Consider the following 25890-nt stretch of genomic DNA (forward strand, 5'->3'; position numbering starts at 1 on the left):
GACGTCATGATAAGCTTTAAGCATGTTGTGGTGGTACATAATGTCTACTAAAGTGTATTTATATCTACATTTTGTAAACGAATCCCACAGAAAAATGGGACTGGCCGTTACATTAAAACGCCCCCACGGCTAAAAGGGGCGAGCACGTTTGGTATGAGGGGAGATTCGAACACGCGATCTTCAGATTGCCGTAACCACTTGACCATGCCAAGCCATGTAATGGAAATAGAGGAATGATCACTTTTCAACAGCTATTACACCAACGTGTGAAGGGTGTAATTTCACTTAGTGTTTTATCTCATAGTTGATTCTTATAGACCAGTTATATCTATCATATTTTTACGCCATATGCTGTAAACCGAGTGAATTATTATTATTTTTGTATGTTAAGTCGAATTTAGAGTTATGATGTGTTTTTTTTTTTAATTTCATTCTCAATGTTTCCTTGTGCTATTAATGAGTTAATGTGCCTGGCTGTGGATCAGAAGGTTCGACGTTCATGCTATGATGTAGCGTGTGTGGTATCTATAGAAGTAACTCTTAACCTTGTTATTAATTTCAAAGCTGGTGGTTGCTACTGATGACAGACTGGTAATTTAATTTGTTTACAGTCAAGCACAAAGCTATACAGTGGGTTATCTATTTTGTTTTTGTTTCGCCACGGATGTCAAAAGCCGGTTCCTAAGGGTATAAATCTCCAGCCACATCACTTTGCCACTGGGTCGGGAGAGCTCTTGTTTGTCGTTTGTCGTATACGTGAGTTTGTTTGTTTGTTTTGAATTTCGTACAAAGCTACTCGAGGGGCTCTCTGTGCAAGCCGTCCCTAATTTTGCAGTGTAAGACTAGAGGGAAGGCAGCTAGTCATCACCACCCACCGCCAACTCTTGGGCTACTCTTTTACCAACGAATAGTGGGATTGATCGTAATATTATAACGCCCCCACGGCTGAAAGGGCGAGCATGTTTGGTCGTATACGTGAGCCTTAGAGGTCATTTGTCGTATACGTGAGTTTGTTTGTTTGTTTTTGAATTTCGTACAAAGCTACTCGAGGGCTCTCTGTGCTAGCCGTCCCTAATTTTGCAGTGTAAGACTAGAGGGAAGGCAGCTAGTCATCAGCACCCACCGCCAACTCTTGGGCTACTCTTTTACCAACGAATAGTGGGATTGATTGTAATATTATAATGCCCCCACGGCTGAAAGGGCGAGCATGTTTGGTCGTATACGTGAGCCTTAGAGGTCTTCTAGGTTAAAAATATCAGTAAAGTAAAACGCGTTGCATGCCAAAATCGGGGTGCGATACCCACAGTGGGCACAATGCATATAGCCCCTTGTGTAGCTTTGGGCTTAAAAACTAACAAAATTATTTTTTGTTATTGTTTTATGTAGTCTTTTATCGTGAGTTTCTGGTGGTTTTAGAGTCTGTTCATAGAGCAGCTGTAATATATTGTTTGAGGAATTGTAGGTAAAATGTTTTGATTTATTATAACCTACAGTTTTTATTCAAAGTTTCCGTGTATGTTTCTCCCAGCTGTCCAGTTTTCATGTGTCCTAACGGAAATTCCACTATAACGTGTTTTGGAAACGAACTTCAATATAAATCGACTCGTAGTTTGATTTTTTTTTAAATAATAAAATAAGGTTTGAACATAAGGCAGTTCTGCATGTTCCTTTTATTTTAGTTTTTGAAGTCTTTAGTTTTGTACCGTCGTGATTAAAGGAAGTAATTCTGATTTAATTATTCAGATGCGAAGAAGGTCCTACAATAATCAGTTGTGCTGGTTGCTATGGTGACGACGAGGCCGTTCTCAAGTGGACAAAAGAAGGAACGGAAGTAAGATTTTTTTATAAGTTAAAAACAGGATGTGTTGAATAAGTTGTTTATAATAGTGGATATAGAGGGCGCATCTTAGTGAAGAAAATAGATAAAATATTTAATTTGAAGTTGGAACAATTTTCCTGGCAGGTCAAGAAAGTCGCCAGAATCTTCTTTTCTGTGCAGGAGGGGGTCATTTTAGATATGTGTGTTTGTATATGTAGAAAGTTCCAGACATTTACATTTAATATCTCAATTTAAGCACCGTATTGGATTGCCTATAGGAATGTGTCAGTGTGAACAAACAGCCGCGGCCATCTGAAGCGTGTTCAGTTGCTACAGTCTTAATTGAGATTAAACGTTGTATTGAACTGGCTATTGGAATGTGTAGTGATAAAGCAAGACGTGAAGTATTTGTTAAAAGTTTTGGAATAATCAAAGTTCCATCTACAGAGGTCCAAAACAAAGAGTATTTTTAATTACAACAGAAATGTATAAACAAGAGTAAATAACACTCTGTAACAACATTTTTACTGTTTCTTGTTCCTGGACAGAAAGTGTTATTTACCAATTACTTAAGCCTAAAGTAAATGGAAAAGACCTATTTTTGTCTTCAAACTTTACTTTTGTGATCTGGGAGCGTATAACGAAAACATGATAGGAGACTATATTTGGGGGGCTGATACGTGAAAGTGATTTACGTTACAGTCGCAAATCTCGAAAAACTACTCACTTCTAAACATTTTTGTATAACTTTAGTATAAATACATGTAAATCTTGATTCATTTGTTGTTTTATTCAGACCTTATGTAAATGAAAATGTACAAATTTGTCCGTTTTTACATAGAAAATAGATTAGTTTCTAAATTTCATTATCCAGGTCACAAAAGCAAAGTTTGAAGGGAATAATGACCATTTTCTGTACTTTTACAACATAAGCAAATAACACATACTATCCAGGAACAAAATGTGTGTTACATTGTGTAATTTGGGTATACCAAGCATAACAAGAGAAAGTGAAAAAATATAACACAGACGAGATACTTAAATTGTAATATATTTATATATAGTGAAGACTTTATTACTTAGAAACGGAATATAATATTTCTTTCATTTTTAAAGTTGGATAGAGAGAGATCGGAAGTCTTCAATTTTGTTGCTCTATTGTGCTGACAGATGGCGGAGTTGGAATGTTTTTATTGGTATGCCCATGTGCTCACATCCTTGTACTTTATCATGTGACATTTAGTTTCACCACTCGTTATAGAAGGTTTAACATGTGTCCGAGTAGACGAAGTGTGAACATTCTACACACGATTTTTGTTACGGAATTTTTTTAGTCTGAGATTGGGTTTCATAATAAATTTCAGGTCGATTTGACGAAAGAGTTTTTGTTGTTTTTTTTTTTTCAAATATTTCGTCACGAGGGAGTTGTTTACCTGACGTTGCAAAAACTATTTGTCGCTAAACTTTGATGTATCCGTGTGAGGCATATGATAATATCTACCTTTATATATATTTCAAATTAAAATATTTTTAATATTTACTGCCCGTGTTGGACAGAGTGTTTGGTATAATGATGTAATATTATGTTTTCTTGAATTCTAAACTTACTTCATACACCTATTTACCATATCTTGTAAGACATATCTCCCTTGTTAACCATATCTTGGAAGACATATCTCCCTTGTTAACCATATCTTGTAAGACATATCTCCCTTGTTAACCATAACTTGGAAGACATATCTCCCTTGTTAACCATATCTTGTAAGACATATCTCCCTTGTTAACCATATTATGGAAGACATATCTCCCTTGTTAACCATAACTTGGAAGACATATCTCCCTTGTTAACCATATCTTGGAAGATATATCTCCCTTGTTAACCATATCTTGTAAGACATATCTCCCTTGTTAACCATATTATGGAAGACATATCTTCCTTGTTAACCATAACTTGGAGGACATATCTCCCTTGTTAACCATATCTTGGAAGATATTTCTCCCTTGCTAACCATAACTTGGAAGACATATCTCCCTTGTTAACCATATCTTGTAAGACATATCTCCCTTGTTAACCATATCTTGCAAGACATATCTCCCTTGTTAACCATATCTTGTAAGACATATCTCCCTTGTTAACCATATCTTGTAAGACATATCTCCCTTGTTAACCATATCTTGTAAGACATATCTCCCTTGTTAACCATATCTTGTAAGACATATCTCCCTTATTAACCATATTATGGAAGACATATCTTCCTTGTTAACCATAACTTGGAAGACATATCTCCCTTGTTAACCATATCTTGGAAGATATTTCTCCCTTGTTAACCATAACTTGGAAGACATATCTCCCTTGTTAACCATATCTTGTAAGACATATCTCCCTTGTTAACCATATCTTGCAAGACATATCTCCCTTGTTAACCATATCTTATAAGACATATCTCCCTTATTAACCATATCTTGTAAGACATATCTCCCTTGTTAACCATATCTTGTAAGACATATCTCCCTTGTTAACCATATTATGGAAGACATATCTTCCTTGTTAACCATATCTTGTAAGACATATCTCCCTTGTTAACCATATTATGGAAGACATATCTTCCTTGTTAACCATAACTTGGAAGACATATCTCCCTTGTTAACCATATCTTGGAAGATATTTCTCCCTTGCTAACCATAACTTGGAAGACATATCTCCCTTGTTAACCATATCTTGTAAGACATATCTCCCTTGCTAACCATAACTTGGAAGACATATCTCCCTTGTTAACCATATCTTGTAAGACATATCTTCCTTGTTAACCATATTATGGAAGACATATCTTCCTTGTTAACCATATCTTGGAAGACATATCTCCCTTGTTAACCATATCTTGTAAGACATATCTCCCTTGTTAACCATAACTTGGAAGACATATCTCCCTTGTTAACCATATCTTGGAAGATATTTCTTTCTTGCTAACCATAACTTGGAGGACATATCTCCCTTGTTAACCATATCTTGTAAGACATATCTCCCTTGTTAACCATAACTTGGAAGACATATCTCCCTTGTTAACCATATCTTGTAAGACATATCTCCCTTGTTAACCATATCTTGTAAGACATATCTCCCTTGTTAACCATAACTTGTAAGACATATCTCCCTTGTTAACCATATTATGGAAGACATATCTTCCTTGTTAACCATATCTTGGAAGACATATCTCCCTTGTTAACCATATCTTGTTAGACATATCTCCCTTGTTAACCATATCTTGGAAGACATATCTCCCTTGTTAACCATATCTTGTAAGACATATCTCCCTTGTTAACCATATCTTGGAAGACATATCTCCCTTGTTAACCATATCTTGTTAGACATATCTCCCTTGTTAACCATATCTTGGAAGACATATCTCCCTTGTTAACCATATCTTGTAAGACATATCTCCCTTGTTAACCATATCTTGTAAGACATATCTCCCTTGTTAACCATAACTTGGAAGACATATCTCCCTTGTTAACCATAACTTGGAAGACATATCTCCCTTGTTAACCATATCTTGTAAGACATATCTCCCTTGTTAACCATATTATGGAAGACATATCTCCCTTGTTAACCATATTATGGAAGACATATCTCCCTTGTTAACCATAACTTGGAAGACATATCTCCCTTGTTAACCATATCTTGGAAGATATATCTCCCTTGTTAACCATATCTTGTAAGACATATCTTCCTTGTTAACCATAACTTGGAAGACATATCTCCCTTGTTAACCATATCTTGTAAGACATATCTCCCTTGTTAACCATATCTTGTAAGACATATCTCCCTTGTTAACCATATTATGGAAGACATATCTTCCTTGTTAACCATATCTTGTAAGACATATCTCCCTTGTTAACCATATTATGGAAGACATATCTTCCTTGTTAACCATAACTTGGAAGACATATCTCCCTTGTTAACCATATCTTGGAAGATATTTCTCCCTTGTTAACCATAACTTGGAAGACATATCTCCCTTGTTAACCATATCTTGTAAGACATATCTCCCTTGTTAACCATATCTTGCAAGACATATCTCCCTTGTTAACCATATCTTGTAAGACATATCTCCCTTGTTAACCATATCTTGTAAGACATATCTCCCTTGTTAACCATATCTTGTAAGACATATCTCCTTGTTAACTATATTATCATATCTTCCTTGTTAACCATATCTTGTAAGACATATCTCCCTTGTTAACTATATTATGGAAGACATATCTTCCTTGTTAACCATAACTTGGAAGATATATCTCCCTTTGTTAACCATATCTTGGAAGATATTTCTCCCTTGCTAACCATAACTTGGAAGACATATCTCCCTTGTTAACCATATCTTGTAAGACATATCTCCCTTGCTAACCATAACTTGGAAGACATATCTCCCTTGTTAACCATATCTTGTAAGACATATCTTCCTTGTTAACCATATTATGGAAGACATATCTTCCTTGTTAACCATATCTTGGAAGACATATCTCCCTTGTTAACCATATCTTGTAAGACATATCTCCCTTGTTAACCATAACTTGGAAGACATATCTCCCTTGTTAACTATAACTTGGAAGACATATCTCCTTGTTAACCATATCTTGGAAGATATTTCTCCTTGCTAACCATAACTTGGAGGACATATCTCCCTTGTTAACCATATCTTGTAAGACATATCTCCCTTGTTAACCATAACTTGGAAGACATATCTCCCTTGTTAACCATAACTTGGAAGACATATCTCCCTTGTTAACCATATTATGGAAGACATATCTTCCTTGTTAACCATATCTTGGAAGACATATCTCCCTTGTTAACCATATCTTGTTAGACATATCTCCCTTGTTAACCATATCTTGTTAGACATATCTCCCTTGTTAACCATATCTTGTAAGACATATCTCCCTTGTTAACCATATCTTGTAAGACATATCTCCCTTGTTAACCATAACTTGGAAGACATATCTCCCTTGTTAACCATATCTTGTAAGACATATCTCCCTTGTTAACCATATTATGGAAGACATATCTCCCTTGTTAACCATATCTTGGAAGATATATCTCCCTTGTTAACCATATCTTGTAAGACATATCTCCCTTGTTAACCATATTATGGAAGACATATCTTCCTTGTTAACCATAACTTGGAAGACATATCTCCCTTGTTAACCATATCTTGGAAGATATTTCTCCCTTGCTAACCATAACTTGGGAGACATATCTCCCTTGTTAACCATATCTTGTAAGACATATCTCGCTAACCATAACTTGGGAGACATATCTCCCTTGTTAACCATATCTTGTAAGACATATCTCCCTTGTTAACCATATCTTGTAAGACATATCTCCCTTGTTAACCATATTATGGAAGACATATCTCCCTTGTTAACCATATCTTGGAAGACATATCTCCCTTGTTAACCATATCTTGGAAGATATATCTCCCTTGTTAACCATATCTTGTAAGACATATCTCCCTTGTTAACCATATTATGGAAGACATATCTTCCTTGTTAACCATAACTTGGAAGACATATCTCCCTTGTTAACCATATCTTGGAAGACATTTCTCCCTTGCTAACCATAACTTGGAAGACATATCTCCCTTGTTAACCATATCTTGCAAGACATATCTCCCTTGTTAACCATATCTTGTAAGACATATCTCCCTTGTTAACCATATTATGGAAGACATATCTTCCTTGTTAACCATAACTTTGAAGACATATCTCCCTTGTTAACCATATCTTGGAAGATATTTCTCCCTTGCTAACCATAACTTGGAAGACATATCTCACTTGTTAACCATATCTTGTAAGACATATCTCCCTTGCTAACCATAACTTGGAAGACATATCTCCCTTGTTAACCATATCTTGTAAGACATATCTCCCTTGTTAACCATATTATGGAAGACATATCTTCCTTGTTAACCATATCTTGGAAGACATATCTCCCTTGTTAACCATATCTTGTAAGACATATCTCCCTTGTTAACCATAACTTGGAAGACATATCTCCCTTGTTAACCATATCTTGGAAGATATTTCTCCCTTGCTAACCATAACTTGGAGGACATATCTCCCTTGTTAACCATAACTTGGAAGACATATCTCCCTTGTTAACCATATCTTGTAAGACATATCTCCCTTGCTAACCATAACTTGGAAGACATATCTCCCTTGTTAACCATATCTTGTAAGACATATCTCCCTTGTTAACCATATTATGGAAGACATATCTTCCTTGTTAACCTTATCTTGGAAGACATATCTCCCTTGTTAACCATATCTTGTAAGACATATCTCCTTTGTTAACCATATCTTGGAAGATATTTCTCCCTTGCTAACCATAACTTGGAGGACATATCTCCCTTGTTAACCATAACTTGGACATATCTCCCTTGTTAAGCATATCCTGTAAGACATATCTCCTTGTTAACCATAACTTGGAAGACATATCTCCCTTGTTAACCATATCCTGTAAGACATATCTCCCTTGTTAACCATAAATTGGAAGACATATCTCCCTTGTTAACCATATCTTGGAAGACATATCTCCCTTGTTAACCATATCTTGTAAGACATATCTCCCTTGTTAACCATAACTTGTAAGACATATCTCCCTTGTTAACCATATCTTGTAAGACATATCTCCCTTGTTAACCATAACTTGGAAGACATATCTCCCTTGTTAACCATATCTTGGAAGACATATCTCCCTTGTTAATCATATCTTGTAAGACATATCTCCCTTGTTAACACGTGCATGTACACGTGCAGAGATTACAAGTGATCCTAGAAACTGGACGAAAGGTTACAAACTCCACTGTCTGTCAGCACAATACAGAAACAGGACATCTTATCTCATTCAACAAAAACATAATTCTGAAATTCTAATAAAATAAACATTATACATAATAATTCTTCTTCCGTTCCTAAATAATACGCAATCTTTACTAAATTTAAACTTATTGTAATCTAATTTCCTCATACGCGTTGTATTTTTCTACGTTTTTAACTTTCTCTCCTTAAACCTTGTACATTCAAACTGTTTACTTCTTAATATGTTTGAAGGATGTTGTATGTCACCAAAACCAAAACCTCTAAAGTAAATATATAAATTGAAATTTGCTGATTGCGTAAGTATACAGTCCCCTAAGTTAGCAATCTATGGAAACACCTTTAACAACAATTACTGCTGTGAGTTCTCTTGGATAAGTCTCTCTGTACAATGGGATGGCATACTTATGACCATTATTCCTGGCAGAATTGCTCCAATTCTGAAAAGTTCATTGGAAATTGTTAATGGACTGCAATCTTAAAGTCTCATCATTGGATTCAAGTGAGGAATTTAACTGGGTCCACTTTAGGATATTCACTTTCTTCTTTTAAACCACCGTAGTGTGGTTTTGGCCTCGTGCTTGGGTCATTGTCCAGTTGGAATGCGAACTTTCCACCCAGTTTTATATCAGATTCAAGCAGTTTTTCCTCTAGGATTCGATTGTACTGATTTGTTTGGAAACCTCCTTGGTTTTCATGGTTGTTTGTTGTATCACTGTAAAAGTTGTGTCTTGAACTGATGTATCTACTCTGAAGTTAAGTTAAACCACTTTGATTGCACACACAGAGAGACCATTACAATAATTTGATTGCACACACACACACACACACAGAGACCATTACAATAATTTGATTACACACACAGAGAGAGACCATTACAATAATTTGATTGCACACACAGAGACCATTACAATAAGTTGATTGCACACACACAGAGACCATTACAATAATTTGATTGCACACACACAGAGACCATTACAATAAGTTGATTGCACACACACACACACACAAACCATTACAATAAGTTGATTGCACACACACAGAGAGAGACCATTACAATAATTTGATTGCACACACACAGAGAGAGACCATTACAATAATTTGATTGCACACACAGAGAGAGACCATTACAATAATTTGATTGCACACACACAGAGATTGCACACACACAGAGACCATTACAATAATTTGATTGCACACACACAGAGACCATTACAATAATTTGAAACCATTACAATGCAGACCATTACAATAATTTGATTGCACACACAGAGACCACAATAATTTGATTGCACACACACAGACCATTACAATAATTTGATTGCACACACAGAGAGACTATTATAATAATTTTGTGACCTTTTAGAATAATGTTTTGCACCTAAACTAACCTAGGGTTGCTGTAGCTAAGGGGTTGGAAACTTATACAATTGAGAATATTCTAATTTGTTTTGAAAAATCTAAATTACACGTGACATTAACATGTTTTTAGCTTTCTCAGTCTGGAGTAGATTTTGTGTGGATTCTAAATATGAACTCCCGTTTGAAAGTTTAATTATTATTTTGTGTTTGAACTTAAGCACAAAGCTACACAATGGGCTATCTGTGCTCTGCCCCCTAGCCAGTTTTTAGTGTTGTAAATCCACAGACATATTGTTGTGCCGCTAGGAGGGAATAAAAACATGTCCATTTAATTATGTCTGGTCAGTGATGTTACGTAATGCTGTTGTTATGTTCTTAGGTTTTTTGGATTTCGCGCAAAGCTACAAGAGTGCTATCTGCACTAGCCGTCCCTAATTTAACAGTGTAAGACGAGAGATAAGGCAGCTAGTAATCACCACCCACTGCCAACTCTTGGGGTGCTCCTTTACCAACCAATAATGGGATTGGCCGGAACAGTATAACGTCCCCACGGCTGAAAGGGCGAACATGTTTGATGGGACGAGGATTCGAACCGTCGAACTTCAGATTACGAGTCAAGCGCCCTAACCACGTGACCATGCCGGAGTTATTGTCGTGATTACAACTACAGACGTCGATAAAATTTGGAAACTTTGCAGGGGGGTGGTGAACACTTTTGCAAGGCACTATATGTCATATCTCTGTTGTAATTACAAATACTCTGTTTGTAGTATACCTCTATGTTACTGATAATGAAATTGTGAGTATTCCGGTACGTGTAATAAATACTTCCTGTTATCACGTTCGTGTTTAGCTTTATCACTACTTCACGTTATCCGATAAACGAGTCACGTAGGTGTAAACAAACCGTCTCAGCTTTCTTTTGCTCACTTAGTTATTATAATAGGAATAATTAATTCTGTGATTTTACGGGGCGATAACGGTCTGTTTAGTACAGTTACTGCTTATTTATTCACACTGTTCTGATCAGTACGTCACAATACGTTATGTCAGTGCTAAGGACACTGGTGTCGCTGTTAACCTATGAGTAGATTCGGCGTCTCGTGGAATTCGTGTCTTTTCACAATACCCAAACCCTCACAATAAAGAGACAACAGTTTCGGGCAATGTTATTTTTAATTTTCTCTATTAGACGATTATTTAATTTGGTAGAACTGGGGATTAGTCATTTTACTGGTTCTAATGGCCTATACCATAAGTCTCAAAAGCTGTTTAAAAAATATAATTTAAACTGTGTTGTGATCTGTGGTAATCTAGGAAAAACTGTAATTATTTCACTTATGGTGTTTACTAATTGAAAATAATTTATTATTTTCACAGAAGCTATGGACCAACGATCCTGTTATTGAAGTCTGTCCCTATACAAATGCTATCAAACCGTCACCTTATGCAAGATCGCGCATGCCCAGACGTTCATCTATTAACATGGGTAATGTCGTGAGTTTCAGTGGCGCTAGCGAACTAGAGGCTTCACCTGCACGCGCGGTGTGGCCTTCTGTGATGTCATCAGCATCCAATGCGACGAGTGTCATGGGAAGTGGTCTTGCCAAAGTACATAATATGTTTTCTCGAACTCAGGAAAAGAGTTGAATAACTTATGTAACGGGACATATGATGGTATATTTGAGTTTGTTTGTTTTTTTGTAATAGCCAACTAAAGTGTTTGAAATACCACTTCGGGAGTTAAAACCATAAGTTCTGTGCCAATATTACTGTAGCTTGTAAGCGAATCAAACCACTCCAGTTACGTGTCTATGCATATCTTGTACAACATAAAATAAAATTCAAATATAAACCTATTTACAATCCATATAAACTGTGCTAAAATGCACAGTTACTGAATACCAAAAAAAAAATATAGAAAGTGTAATGGCCGCTGTGTCGACTTTACTGAATGTTATTATGGTATTGAATAAGAACCTACTTTTTTTTTTTTATTAGACTTGTTGCATAATAAAAATTTTCCATTACGATTTACTAAATATTAATATATTTTGAAATATTTATAGCGAACGTATTTCCTTTAAACTAAAAAACAAAAAAGCATGTGGTACGTTAACTACAAAGTCAACTTGTTTGGGTGCTTTCCAATATGGCTGACGTCACATATATCCGAGCGCCTCCTAGTGCATAAATATAATATAAAATAATTTGTTTTAAATTATAAACAATTAAAAGCATGGAATTAAATCGTATTTTACTTGCTGGAATTAGTCTCTAAAACTTACTAGAAAATGTACATTTGATATAATATAAAGTTAAGTTTTATTATACTTTATAAGAAACCATCTATAATACAAATCTTTGAAACACAGTTGAAAGTACTTAAATCGCATGTTACAATACTTTAAATATCTAATTTGTTACATCAATCTCAATTTACCAATATGAAATTAGTAATATATAGTAATTGGATTTATTCTAGTTTAATATTTGATCAATTTGTCATAACTTTATTAACCGTTCTATGAAGACGTTTTTGTTTTCTTGGCCCTAGTAACAAATAATTACAGATCTAGGCATCAAACCAAAAAAAATATAGGCTTAGCTGATTTCATGGTGGTAAAGAGAAAGCTTGATTTATTATATATATAGGACTGTGAAAGTAGAAGTCGACTTGGAGAATTCGTTGTTAATTATATTGTAAATAAAATGTTGTTTGTTGTCAACAAGAATCCTATATAATAGACTGTCTATTGTTTGCCCACTGCGAATATCGAAGCCTGAATTTTAGCCTTATAGGTCATCAGGCTTATCTTTTAGTCACTGGTGGACGGGGAAAGAAATTCGCGACTAAGTAAACCTTTTCTTTAGAGTAAACAGTCCACACAGACACTAGAGCTGTTTGATGTTGGTAGGTATTTTGGTTTAAGTAAACCAGAGATTTTCAGGGTTGAAAAGATCCCTCTTCGCTTTTTAGGAATTGCTACGTAAAAATACAAATCCAGGGTTACATTCAAGCCTAAGCCTGGCATGGTCAAGTGGTTAAGGCGGTGGACTCGTAATTCGAGGGTCGCAGGTTCGAATCCCCATCACACCAAACATGCTCGCCCTTTCAGCCGTGGGGGTTTTATAATGTGTCGTTCAATCCCACTATTCGTTGGTAAAAGAGTAGCCCAAGAGTTAGCGGTGGACAGTGATGACTAGCTACCTTTCCCTCTAGTGTTACACTACTAAATTAGGGACGGCTAGTGCAGATAGCTCTCGTGTAGCTTTGCGCAAAATTAAACAAAAGCCTAAACAACTTTCAATTTCAGAGACGTAAAATGTATTGGTCTTCATTGTTTGGGCCGTTTAAGGCAGAGATTCCCAAACTCTTTATTTTGAATCATCATAAGACCTTAGGGACTTTGACTGAGGACCTATAACTAATAACAACTCTGACATATCTTCTTTCATTGGAATATTTCAAGCAAAGATAAACACTGTGAAGTCATATTCATAAAATAATGTTATTAGTGAAAACATTGTCTTGTCCGGTATTAAATAAGTTTTAACCATCGAACTAGCAGATATACTTTTAACACTTCTGACAAATTGGGTACAATCGACCCAGTACGTAATCAACCAAAACAATCAAAGTAAAATGAGTAGAATTAAAAATAAATTCAAGTTATTTTTAGTTTTATTTTTTGATCATTCTGTTTATTTCTTTGAAATGTAATTGGACCCAATCGATATATTTAGGATTAAAGAGAACTTCTACTTATTTCCATTTCTCTTAACCCTTCTCGCGAACCTTAGTTTAGGAAGCTTTGGTTTACGAACGTTAGGAATATCACGTCACTAGAAAAGTCATTGTTCCTATTATTTTGGACTTATCTTTAAATGAAAGTTTGGGATGTAAATAGGATTTTTGCTATATCGGATTTTATGAAATTCGGGACTGAAATCCATTGTCTCGTCTAGCAAGAAATCCATCTAATCAGCAAACCAGCCAAACCTTTAAGTAAAGGGAACAGGCTGAACAGAAAATTAGTATTACCATTCTTGCTTCAGAATTCTTAATCAAAGTAAAAAAAAAATCCAAATTTAAAATTTGATAAGCCACTATAGCTAGAAACAACTCGCTCGTTCTAAGCCTCTTTTGATCATTAAAACAAAATTTGGTTTAAAATGTGTTTGTGTGCGTGTATGTGGGGGAAGGGTAATGGATCGCTTTTGTAGACTGGGGTACTGTGTGAAAGGGAGAAAAGTAAAATAAGATCAGCGCTGTAATGAAGATTAGTCAATCTATCACAACTCCATAGAATTGCACTGTAAACCTTTAGCCTTTCCTTCTGTCAGTTTTAGTAAGAAATCATAGAAGTTTATACCGATCCATTTTGCTCAAGGGGAAATTTTGTAAAGTTTGAATTACAAGTTTGTATTATTGTTTATCTGTATATACTTGTTGCCTATTAAAGAATCATGTTAACTTCAGCTGTAATGTAAAAAAAACACCTTAAATGTATCGTTTACACATATTAAACTGTATGCAACAATGAAGCATAAACATATCGATATAATAATATAAAACCACACTTACTAAACAAGTACTTCTTTTACCTATTTCTTTGTTGTGCACAACTAGGCAATGGGTTATCTGCACTATCTCCACTACAGGGAATCGAACCCCTGATTTTAGCATTGTAAACTTGCCGCTGACCCACTTCGGAACAAAGTAAAACATTTCAGACCGAGCTAACATGTTAGCTAACCCTTATTTTAGGGTTAACGAGAGAGAGTCAATTTGAAAAAAAAAAAATACCTGCGTAACATTGTGTGTCTCAGCGTCTTTAATGAGTGTATTTTTCGTTTGTCTGTTCAACTACAGTTAATTATGTTACAACTCACGTAAAAGTTGAGTTGAAAAATACTGTGTATCACACATTTCGTTGTAGAATATATTGTTGGTTTTGTATATACACACACACACACAGAGATATTATATGTGTTTGTCATGTATGTATATTTGTTTATAACCAAATGTTTGATAGTTTTATCAACTCTTAAAATTTATAAAGAAAGTTTTACTTTCATTTTATGATTTATTTCATTTCAAACAATAGATGTAAACCTTACTGTTGAAATGAGTTCTACATCTGATGATACCTCTGCTATCTAACGACTTCCATTTTCTAATTTTTAATTAGTGAAGTTAATCTTATTTGATGCCTGCCAATGTTTTCCACCGTGTTTCAAATTACACAGAAACATGAATATATAGTATGTGAGTGACCCAATGACATAAACGTGTTGTGCGATTAGCAATTAAAGTAATTTGTATGGTTTCACTTTGTAAATAAATTATTGAAAGTAACATTTACTGGACGTTGTTTGTTGTTTTTGTGGATTTCGTTCATCCTAGAAAAAGCTAATTTTAATTTATCTGGTTTTCAGTGATGACGAGAAAATCCACATGTAGAGAAACATATATATGTAAAAATGGTTGGTATGGGTAGAGAAAACTCTATTGAGAGGAGCGAACAACGTTTCGACTTTCTTCGGTCATCGTCAGGTTCACAAAGAAAGAAAGACCGATAGCTGACCGCATATTTGAAGGGGATTGTGTAACTGAGTGTAGGAATGTAGAGGGCGTGCTTTGTAAACCTGACGATGACCAAGAAAGTCGAAACGTTGTTCGCTCCTCTACATAGTGTTTTCTCTATCCATACCAGCCGTTTTTACATATATATTTTTATTTGGTTTTAATTTAGAAATTCCCAATGCATACAAAATGTAAGTCTCTTTATGTTAATAGTCCAAGTTAACGTCAATCCTATTATATATACATATATATAACAGAAGATATGCGCAGTGAGACTGTGAAAGAGAAAAACTGTACGGATATACACTTACTTAGAAGTCTTTGTACATATATGGATCTCAAACATGACATGTATTATAATACATTTATTCATTTATACCGGGCTTTACTGCACCATTTTTGGAACTAATTAATTAATCAATTATTTTCTGATGATTGGTATTTAATATGGTAAGAGTAATTATTATAATCGTTTGTTTAATTCTTAATGTAACTCTCACAGACAGACAACTGGTCAATCATATGTAAGATCTTCATTGGTTCTAAGAATGAAACGTCACAACCCGACAATATATGTAACTTATATTCGTGTATATTAATTTAATGCGAACACACACTTAAAACTGTAGGCTGAAAAGCGTTGCACGGCGAATAACAACAAGCACATGCATATGTACTTATTTGGGGAATCTTCGAAAGTTATCAAAATATAATTTTTGGAGGTTTTACTATAATCGTGGATTTTATGTGATAAAAACATTCTCGGTTATAATGTGCTTTACTGAAGACAAACTGAGTGTGACCTCGATTATGTATAGGCCTTTTTCTCGGTGTTTTTAAACAGGTCTGGTCTTCAACACTTTGAAATACGTCTATTAATCTTTGAGGTAAAACATGACATTCTGCTTTGGCTCAAACGTCAGTTGATGTTTTGCACGCGCAACAAAACAAAGCAGCTTCGCATTAATCACATGTATCATTTTAGCCATTTCTTGTAAAACTGAACTTACATTATAAAATACGATTTTGAAGCATGTAAGTGCAGGCTGTAAGTGTAACAAGGAAAGACACACGATAGGTCATATTAACACACAGAGGGGAAAGGTACGAATCACAGGATTTACGTTTGTAGTCTCTTGCCGAAAAAAAAAGTTCTGCACTCTGTGGTTATCAGTGCGCTATAAGAAACTGCATAACAAACTGTTTACGTTGTGTCTACCATAGGAAACGAAACACATTTTACCATTATAATCCTAGAAGCTCAAAAATTGAGTTACAAATTATGTGCCAACTTCCATAGAAATTTAAACAGCACAACACGGGATGTCAAGTGAAAGAACATCAAGGAAGAAAGCAAGTTGATTAACTCACGAAGTCAGCAAAAACAATTTGTCAAAGAAGTAAGTATACACACTTTTATCTTCATTGATTTTAATAAAGAATATTCTATCAAATTAAATTAAAGATAATTCTGTTACACACTGTGTCGAGTCTGATTATTTCTTCACTGAAACTAAGTCAGTTTAGCTAAATTTACTAATACTTCGTGACATATCCTGCCGAATCTCCTGTTATTAATGTGGACGTACTTTATATTCTTTATGGAACGCAGAGAGAAGGAACAGCGTGAAATAGATTACTTTCAAAGGTAGTCTCATGAAAGCGGGAAACATACATTGAAACCTATCCATGGGTGCTTCATTAACCCACAACACCTTCCTGTCCGCTTGTTTCTAAACGTATCAGTTTGAGTTTGGTGTTTTTAATCACCAAGATAGATGCTTTTGGGAGACGTTATACTCAATGTTTTGACTTTATGTGGAACGTTTCGTTTGTAATTAACGTTTAGATGTGCGCACGGTTCAACATGTGTTATTAGTGGGTGCCGATGATGTGTAACGTTGATTATGGTTTGGAGTCAGTAACATATCCGTCCAAACATCTGTGTCATATCATAAGACTGTCAAGTAACATAGTGTGCTGGTAATATTGTTTAATTATAAATATTCACACCTGTCTGTAATAATTAGTATGTTATACACGTGAACTGTCTGTAATAATTAGTATGTTATACACGTGAACTGTCTGTAATAATTAGTATGATATACACGTGAACTGTCTGTAATAATTAGTATGTTATACACGTGAACTGTCTGTAATAATTAGTATGATATACACGTGAACTGTCTGTAATAATTAGTATGATATACACGTGAACTGTCTGTAATAATTAGTATGATATACACGTGAACTGTCTGTAATAATTAGTATGATATACACGTGAACTGTCTGTAATAATTAGTATGATATACACGTGAACTGTCTGTAATAATTAGTATGTTATACACGTGAACTGTCTGTAATAATTAGTATGATATACACGTGAACTGTCTGTAATAATTAGTATGATATACACGTGAACTGTCTGTAATAATTAGTATGATATACACGTGAACTGTCTGTAATAATTAGTATGATATACAGGTGAACTGTCTGTAATAATTAGTATGATATACACGTGAACTGTCTGTAATAATTAGTATGATATACACGTGAACTGTCTGTAATAATTAGTATGATATACACGTGAACTGTCTGTAATAATTAGTATGATATACACGTGAACTGTCTGTAATAATTAGTATGATATACAGGTGAACTGTCTGTAATAATTAGTATGTTATACACGTGAACTGTCTGTAATAATTAGTATGATATACACGTGAACTGTCTGTAATAATTAGTATGATATACACGTGAACTGTCTGTAATAATTAGTATGATATACACGTGAACTGTCTGTAATAATTAGTATGATATACACGTGAACTGTCTGTAATAATTAGTATGATATACACGTGAACTGTCTGTAATAATTAGTATGATATACACGTGAACTGTCTGTAATAATTAGTAATATGATATACACGTGAACTGTCTGTAATAATTAGTATGATATACACGTGAACTGTCTGTAATAATTAGTATGATATACACGTGAACTGTCTGTAATAATTAGTATGATATACACGTGAACTGTCTGTAATAATTAGTATGATATACACGTGAACTGTCTGTAATAATTAGTATGATATACACGTGAACTGTCTGTAATAATTAGTATGATATACACGTGAACTGTCTGTAATAATTAGTATGATATACACGTGAACTGTCTGTAGTATAATTGAACTGTCTGTATGATATACACGTGAACTGTCTGTAATAATTAGTATTATATACACGTGAACTGTCTGTAATAATTAGTATTATATACACGTGAACTGTCTGTAATAATTAGTATTATATACACGTGAACTGTCTGTAATAATTAGTATTATATACACGTGAACTGTCTGTAATAATTAGTATGATATACACGTGAACTGTCTGTAATAATTAGTATGATATACACGTGAACTGTCTGTAATAATTAGTATGATATACACGTGAACTGTCTGTAATAATTGAAGTATATATATACACGTGAACTGTCTGTAATAATTAGTATGATATACACGTGAACTGTCTGTAATAATTAGTATGATATACACGTGAACTGTCTGTAATAATAATTAGTATTATATACACGTGAACTGTCTGTAATAATTAGTATAGTATATACACGTGAACTGTCTGTAATAATTAGTATGATATACACGTCAACTGTCTGTAATAATTAGTATGATATACACGTGAACTGTCTGTAATAATTAGTATATTATATACGTGAACTGTCTGTAATAATTAGTATTATATACACGTGAACTGTCTGTAATAATTAGTATGATATACACGTGAACTGTCTGTAATAATTAGTATATATACTGTCACGTGAACTGTCTGTAATAATAGTATTATATACACGTGAACTGTCTGTAATAATTAGTATTATATACACGTGAACTGTCTGTAATAATTAGTATGATATACACGTGAACTGTCTGTAATAATTAGTATGATATACACGTGAACTGTCTGTAGTATATATTACTGTACGTGAACTGTCTGTAATAATTAGTATGATATACACGTGAACTGTCTGTAATAATTAGTATATATACACGTGAACTGTCTGTAATAATTAGTATTATATACACGTGAACTGTCTGTAATAATTAGTATTATATACACGTGAACTGTCTGTAATAATTAGTATTATATACACGTGAACTGTCTGTAATAATTAGTATGATATACACGTGAACTGTCTGTAATAATTAGTATTATATACACGTGAACTGTCTGTAATAATTAGTATTATATACACGTGAACTGTCTGTAATAATTAGTATGATATACACGTGAACTGTCTGTAATAATTAGTATGATATACACGTGAACTGTCTGTAATAATTAGTATGATATACACGTGAACTGTCTGTAATAATTAGTATGATATACACGTGAACTGTCTGTAATAATTAGTATGATATACACGTGAACTGTCTGTAATAATTAGTATGATATACACGTGAACTGTCTGTAATAATTAGTATAATATACACGTGAACTGTCTGTAATAATTAGTATTATATACACGTGAACTGTCTGTAATAATTAGTATTATATACACGTGAACTGTCTGTAATAATTAGTATGATATACACGTGAACTGTCTGTAATAATTAGTATTATATACACGTGAACTGTCTGTAATAATTAGTATGATATACACGTGAACTGTCTGTAATAATTAGTATGATATACACGTGAACTGTCTGTAATAATTAGTATGATATACACGTGAACTGTCTGTAATAATTAGTATGATATACACGTGAACTGTCTGTAATAATTAGTATGATATACACGTGAACTGTCTGTAATAATTAGTATGATATACACGTGAACTGTCTGTAATAATTGGTATATTATATACGTGAACTGTCTGTAATAATTAGTATGATATACACGTGAACTGTCTGTAATAATTAGTATGATATACACGTGAACTGTCTGTAATAATTAGTATGATATACACGTGAACTGTCTGTAATAATTAGTATGATATACACGTGAACTGTCTGTAATAATTAGTATGATATACACGTGAACTGTCTGTAATAATTAGTATGATATACACGTGAACTGTCTGTAATAATTAGTATGATATACACGTGAACTGTCTGTAATAATTAGTATTATATACACGTGAACTGTCTGTAATATATACACGTGAACTGTCTGTAATAATAGTATGTATATACACGTGAACTGTCTGTAATAATTAGTATGATATACACGTGAACTGTCTGTAATAATTAGTATGATATACACGTGAACTGTCTGTAATAATTAGTATGATATACACGTGAACTGTCTGTAATAATTAGTATGATATACACGTGAACTGTCTATATAATGAACTGTCTGTATAATTAGTATGATATACACGTGAACTGTCTGTAATAATTAGTATGATATACACGTGAACTGTCTGTAATAATTAGTATGATATACACGTGAACTGTCTGTAATAATTAGTATGATATACACGTGAACTGTCTGTAATAATTAGTATGATATACACGTGAACTGTCTGTAATAATTAGTATTATATACACGTGAACTGTCTGTAATAATTAGTATTATATACACGTGAACTGTCTGTAATAATTAGTATGATATACACGTGAACTGTCTGTAATAATTAGTATGATATACACGTGAACTGTCTGTAATAATTAGTATTATATACACGTGAACTGTCTGTAATAATTAGTATGATATACACGTGAACTGTCTGTAATAATTAGTATGATATACACGTGAACTGTCTGTAATAATTAGTATGATATACACGTGAACTGTCTGTAATAATTAGTATGATATACACGTGAACTGTCTGTAATAATTAGTATGATATACACGTGAACTGTCTGTAATAATTAGTATGATATACACGTGAACTGTCTGTAATAATTAGTATGATATACACGTGAACTGTCTGTAATAATTAGTATGATATACACGTGAACTGTCTGTAATAATTAGTATTATATACACGTGAACTGTCTGTAATAATTAGTATGATATACACGTGAACTGTCTGTAATAATTAGTATGATATACACGTGAACTGTCTGTAATAATTAGTATGATATACACGTGAACTGTCTGTAATAATTAGTATGATATACACGTGAACTGTCTGTAATAATTAGTATGATATACACGTGAACTGTCTGTAATAATTAGTATTATATACACGTGAACTGTCTGTAATAATTAGTATGATATACACGTGAACTGTCTGTAATAATTAGTATGATATACACGTGAACTGTCTGTAATAATTAGTATTATATACACGTGAACTGTCTGTAATAATTAGTATGATATACACGTGAACTCTCTGTAATAATTAGTATATTATACACGTGAACTGTGTGTAATAATTAGTATGATATACACGTGAACTGTCTGTCTGTATATACACGTAACTGTCTGTAGTATGATATACACGTGAACTGTCTGTAATAATTAGTATGATATACAGGTGAACTGTCTGTAATAATTAGTATGATATACACGTGAACTGTCTGTAATAATTAGTATGATATACACGTGAACTGTCTGTAATAATTAGTATGATATACACGTGAACTGTCTGTAATAATTAGTATGATATACACGTGAACTGTCTGTAATAATTAGTATGATATACACGTGAACTGTCTGTAATAATTAGTATGATATACACGTGAACTGTCTGTAATAATTAGTATGATATACACGTGAACTGTCTGTAATAATTAGTATGATATACACGTGAACTGTCTGTAATAATTAGTATAATTATATACACGTGAACTGTCTGTAATAATTAGTATGATATACACGTGAACTGTCTGTAATAATTAGTATGATATACACGTGAACTGTCTGTAATAATTAGTATGATATACACGTGAACTGTCTGTAATAATTAGTATTATATACACGTGAACTGTCTGTAATAATTAGTATGATATACACGTGAACTGTCTGTAATAATTAGTATGATATACACGTGAACTGTCTGTAATAATTAGTATGATATACACGTGAACTGTCTGTAATAATTAGTATGATATACACGTGAACTGTCTGTAATAATTAGTATGATATACACGTGAACTGTCTGTAATAATTAGTATTATATACACGTGAACTGTCTGTAATAATTAGTATTATATACACGTGAACTGTCTGTAATAATTAGTATTATATACACGTGAACTGTCTGTAATAATTAGTATGATATACACGTGAACTGTCTGTAATAATTAGTATGATATACACGTGAACTGTCTGTAATAATTAGTATTATATACACGTGAACTGTCTGTAATAATTAGTATTATATACACGTGAACTGTCTGTAATAATTACGTGAACTGTCTGTAATATTAGTATGATATACACGTGAACTGTCTGTAATAATTAGTATGATATACACGTGAACTGTCTGTAATAATTAGTATGATATACACGTGAACTGTCTGTAATAATTAGTATGATATACACGTGAACTGTCTGTAATAATTAGTATGATATACACGTGAACTGTCTGTAATAATTAGTATGATATACACGTGAACTGTCTGTAATAATTAGTATTATATACACGTGAACTGTCTGTAATAATTAGTATGATATACACGTGAACTGTCTGTAATAATTAGTATGATATACACGTGAACTGTCTGTAATAATTAGTATGATATACACTGTAATAATTAGTTATTATATACACGTGAACTGTCTGTAATAATTAGTATTATATACACGTGAACTGTCTGTAATAATTAGTATGATATACACGTGAACTGTCTGTAATAATTAGTATGATATACACGTGAACTGTCTGTAATAATTAGTATATATACACGTGAACTGTCTGTAATAATTAGTATGATATACACGTGAACTGTCTGTAATAATTAGTATGATATACACGTGAACTGTCTGTAATAATTAGTATGATATACACGTGAACTGTCTGTAATAATTAGTATGATATACACGTGAACTGTCTGTAATAATTAGTATGATATACACGTGAACTGTCTGTAATAATTAGTATTATATACACGTGAACTGTCTGTAATAATTAGTATGATATACACGTGAACTGTCTGTAATAATTAGTATGATATACACGTGAACTGTCTGTACTGTCTGTAATAATTAGTATGATATACACGTGAACTGTCTGTAATAATTAGTATGATATACACGTGAACTGTCTGTAATAATTAGTATGATATACACGTGAACTGTCTGTAATAATTAGTATGATATACACGTGAACTGTCTGTAATAATTAGTATGATATACACGTGAACTGTCTGTAATAATTAGTATGATATACACGTGAACTGTCTGTAATAATTAGTATGATATACACGTGAACTGTCTGTAATAATTAGTATGATATACACGTGAACTGTCTGTAATAATTAGTATGATATACACGTGAACTGTCTGTAATAATTAGTATGATATACACGTGAACTGTCTGTAATAATTAGTATTATATACACGTGAACTGTCTGTAATAATTAGTATGATATACACGTGAACTGTCTGTAATAATTAGTATGATATACACGTGAACTGTCTGTAATAATTAGTATGATATATACACGTGAACTGTCTGTAATAATTAGTATTATATACACGTGAACTGTCTGTAATAATTAGTATGATATACACGTGAACTGTCTGTAATAATTAGTATGATATACACGTGAACTGTCTGTAATAATTAGTATGATATACACGTGAACTGTCTGTAATAATTAGTATGATATACACGTGAACTGTCTGTAATAATTAGTATGATATACACGTGAACTGTCTGTAATAATTAGTATGATATACACGTGAACTGTCTGTAATAATTAGTATGATATACACGTGAACTGTCTGTAATAATTAGTATGATATACACGTGAACTGTCTGTAATAATTAGTATGATATACACGTGAACTGTCTGTAATAATTAGTATGATATACACGTGAACTGTCTGTAATAATTAGTATGATATACACGTGAACTGTCTGTAATAATTAGTATGATATACACGTGAACTGTCTGTAATAATTAGTATGATATACACGTGAACTGTCTGTAATAATTAGTATGATATACACGTGAACTGTCTGTAATAATTAGTATGATATACACGTGAACTGTCTGTAATAATTAGTATGATATACACGTGAACTGTCTGTAATAATTAGTATGATATACACGTGAACTGTCTGTAATAATTAGTATGATATACACGTGAACTGTCTGTAATAATTAGTATGATATACACGTGAACTGTCTGTAATAATTAGTATGATATACACGTGAACTGTCTGTAATAATTAGTATGATATACACGTGAACTGTCTGTAATAATTAGTATTATATACACGTGAACTGTCTGTAATACGTGAATCTAGTATGATATACACGTGAACTGTCTGTAATAATTAGTATGATATACACGTGAACTGTCTGTAATAATTAGTATGATATACACGTGAACTGTCTGTAATAATTAGTATGATATACACGTGAACTGTCTGTAATAATTAGTATTATATACACGTGAACTGTCTGTAATAATTAGTATTATATACACGTGAACTGTCTGTAATAATTAGTATGATATACACGTGAACTGTCTGTAATAATTAGTATGATATACACGTGAACTGTCTGTAATAATAGTATGATATACGTGAATGTAATATAGTACGTGAACTGTCTGTAATAATTAGTATGATATACACGTGAACTGTCTGTAATAATTAGTATTATATACACGTGAACTGTCTGTAATAATTAGTATTATATACACGTGAACTGTCTGTAATAATTAGTATTATATACACGTGAACTGTCTGTAATAATTAGTATGATATACACGTGAACTGTCTGTAATAATTAGTATGATATACACGTGAACTGTCTGTAATAATTAGTATGATATACACGTGAACTGTCTGTAATAATTAGTATGATATACACGTGAACTGTCTGTAATAATTAGTATGATATACACGTGAACTGTCTGTAATAATTAGTATGATATACACGTGAACTGTCTGTAATAATTAGTATGATATACACGTGAACTGTCTGTAATAATTAGTATGATATACACGTGAACTGTCTGTAATAATTAGTATGATATACACGTGAACTGTCTGTAATAATTAGTATTATATACACGTGAACTGTCTGTAATAATTAGTATT

The 25890-nt window shown here is 33.1% G+C and overlaps 1 protein-coding gene across 1 annotated transcript in view; it reads left to right on the forward strand.

The window, feature by feature from the left end:
- LOC143227975 (uncharacterized) overlaps nucleotides 1-15418 on the forward strand; it is a 187627-nt gene extending 172209 nt beyond the window's left edge. The window contains exons 20-21 of the mRNA XM_076459327.1: nucleotides 1744-1831; nucleotides 11435-15418. Coding sequence (XP_076315442.1) covers nucleotides 1744-1831; nucleotides 11435-11704 — 358 coding nt within the window. The 3' untranslated portion in view covers nucleotides 11705-15418. The remainder of the gene's footprint in view (nucleotides 1-1743; nucleotides 1832-11434) is intronic.
- Nucleotides 15419-25890: the final 10472 nt, after the last annotated feature.

Source organism: Tachypleus tridentatus, chromosome 10, assembly GCF_004210375.1.
Source record: "Tachypleus tridentatus isolate NWPU-2018 chromosome 10, ASM421037v1, whole genome shotgun sequence".
NCBI lineage: Eukaryota > Metazoa > Arthropoda > Merostomata > Xiphosura > Limulidae > Tachypleus > Tachypleus tridentatus.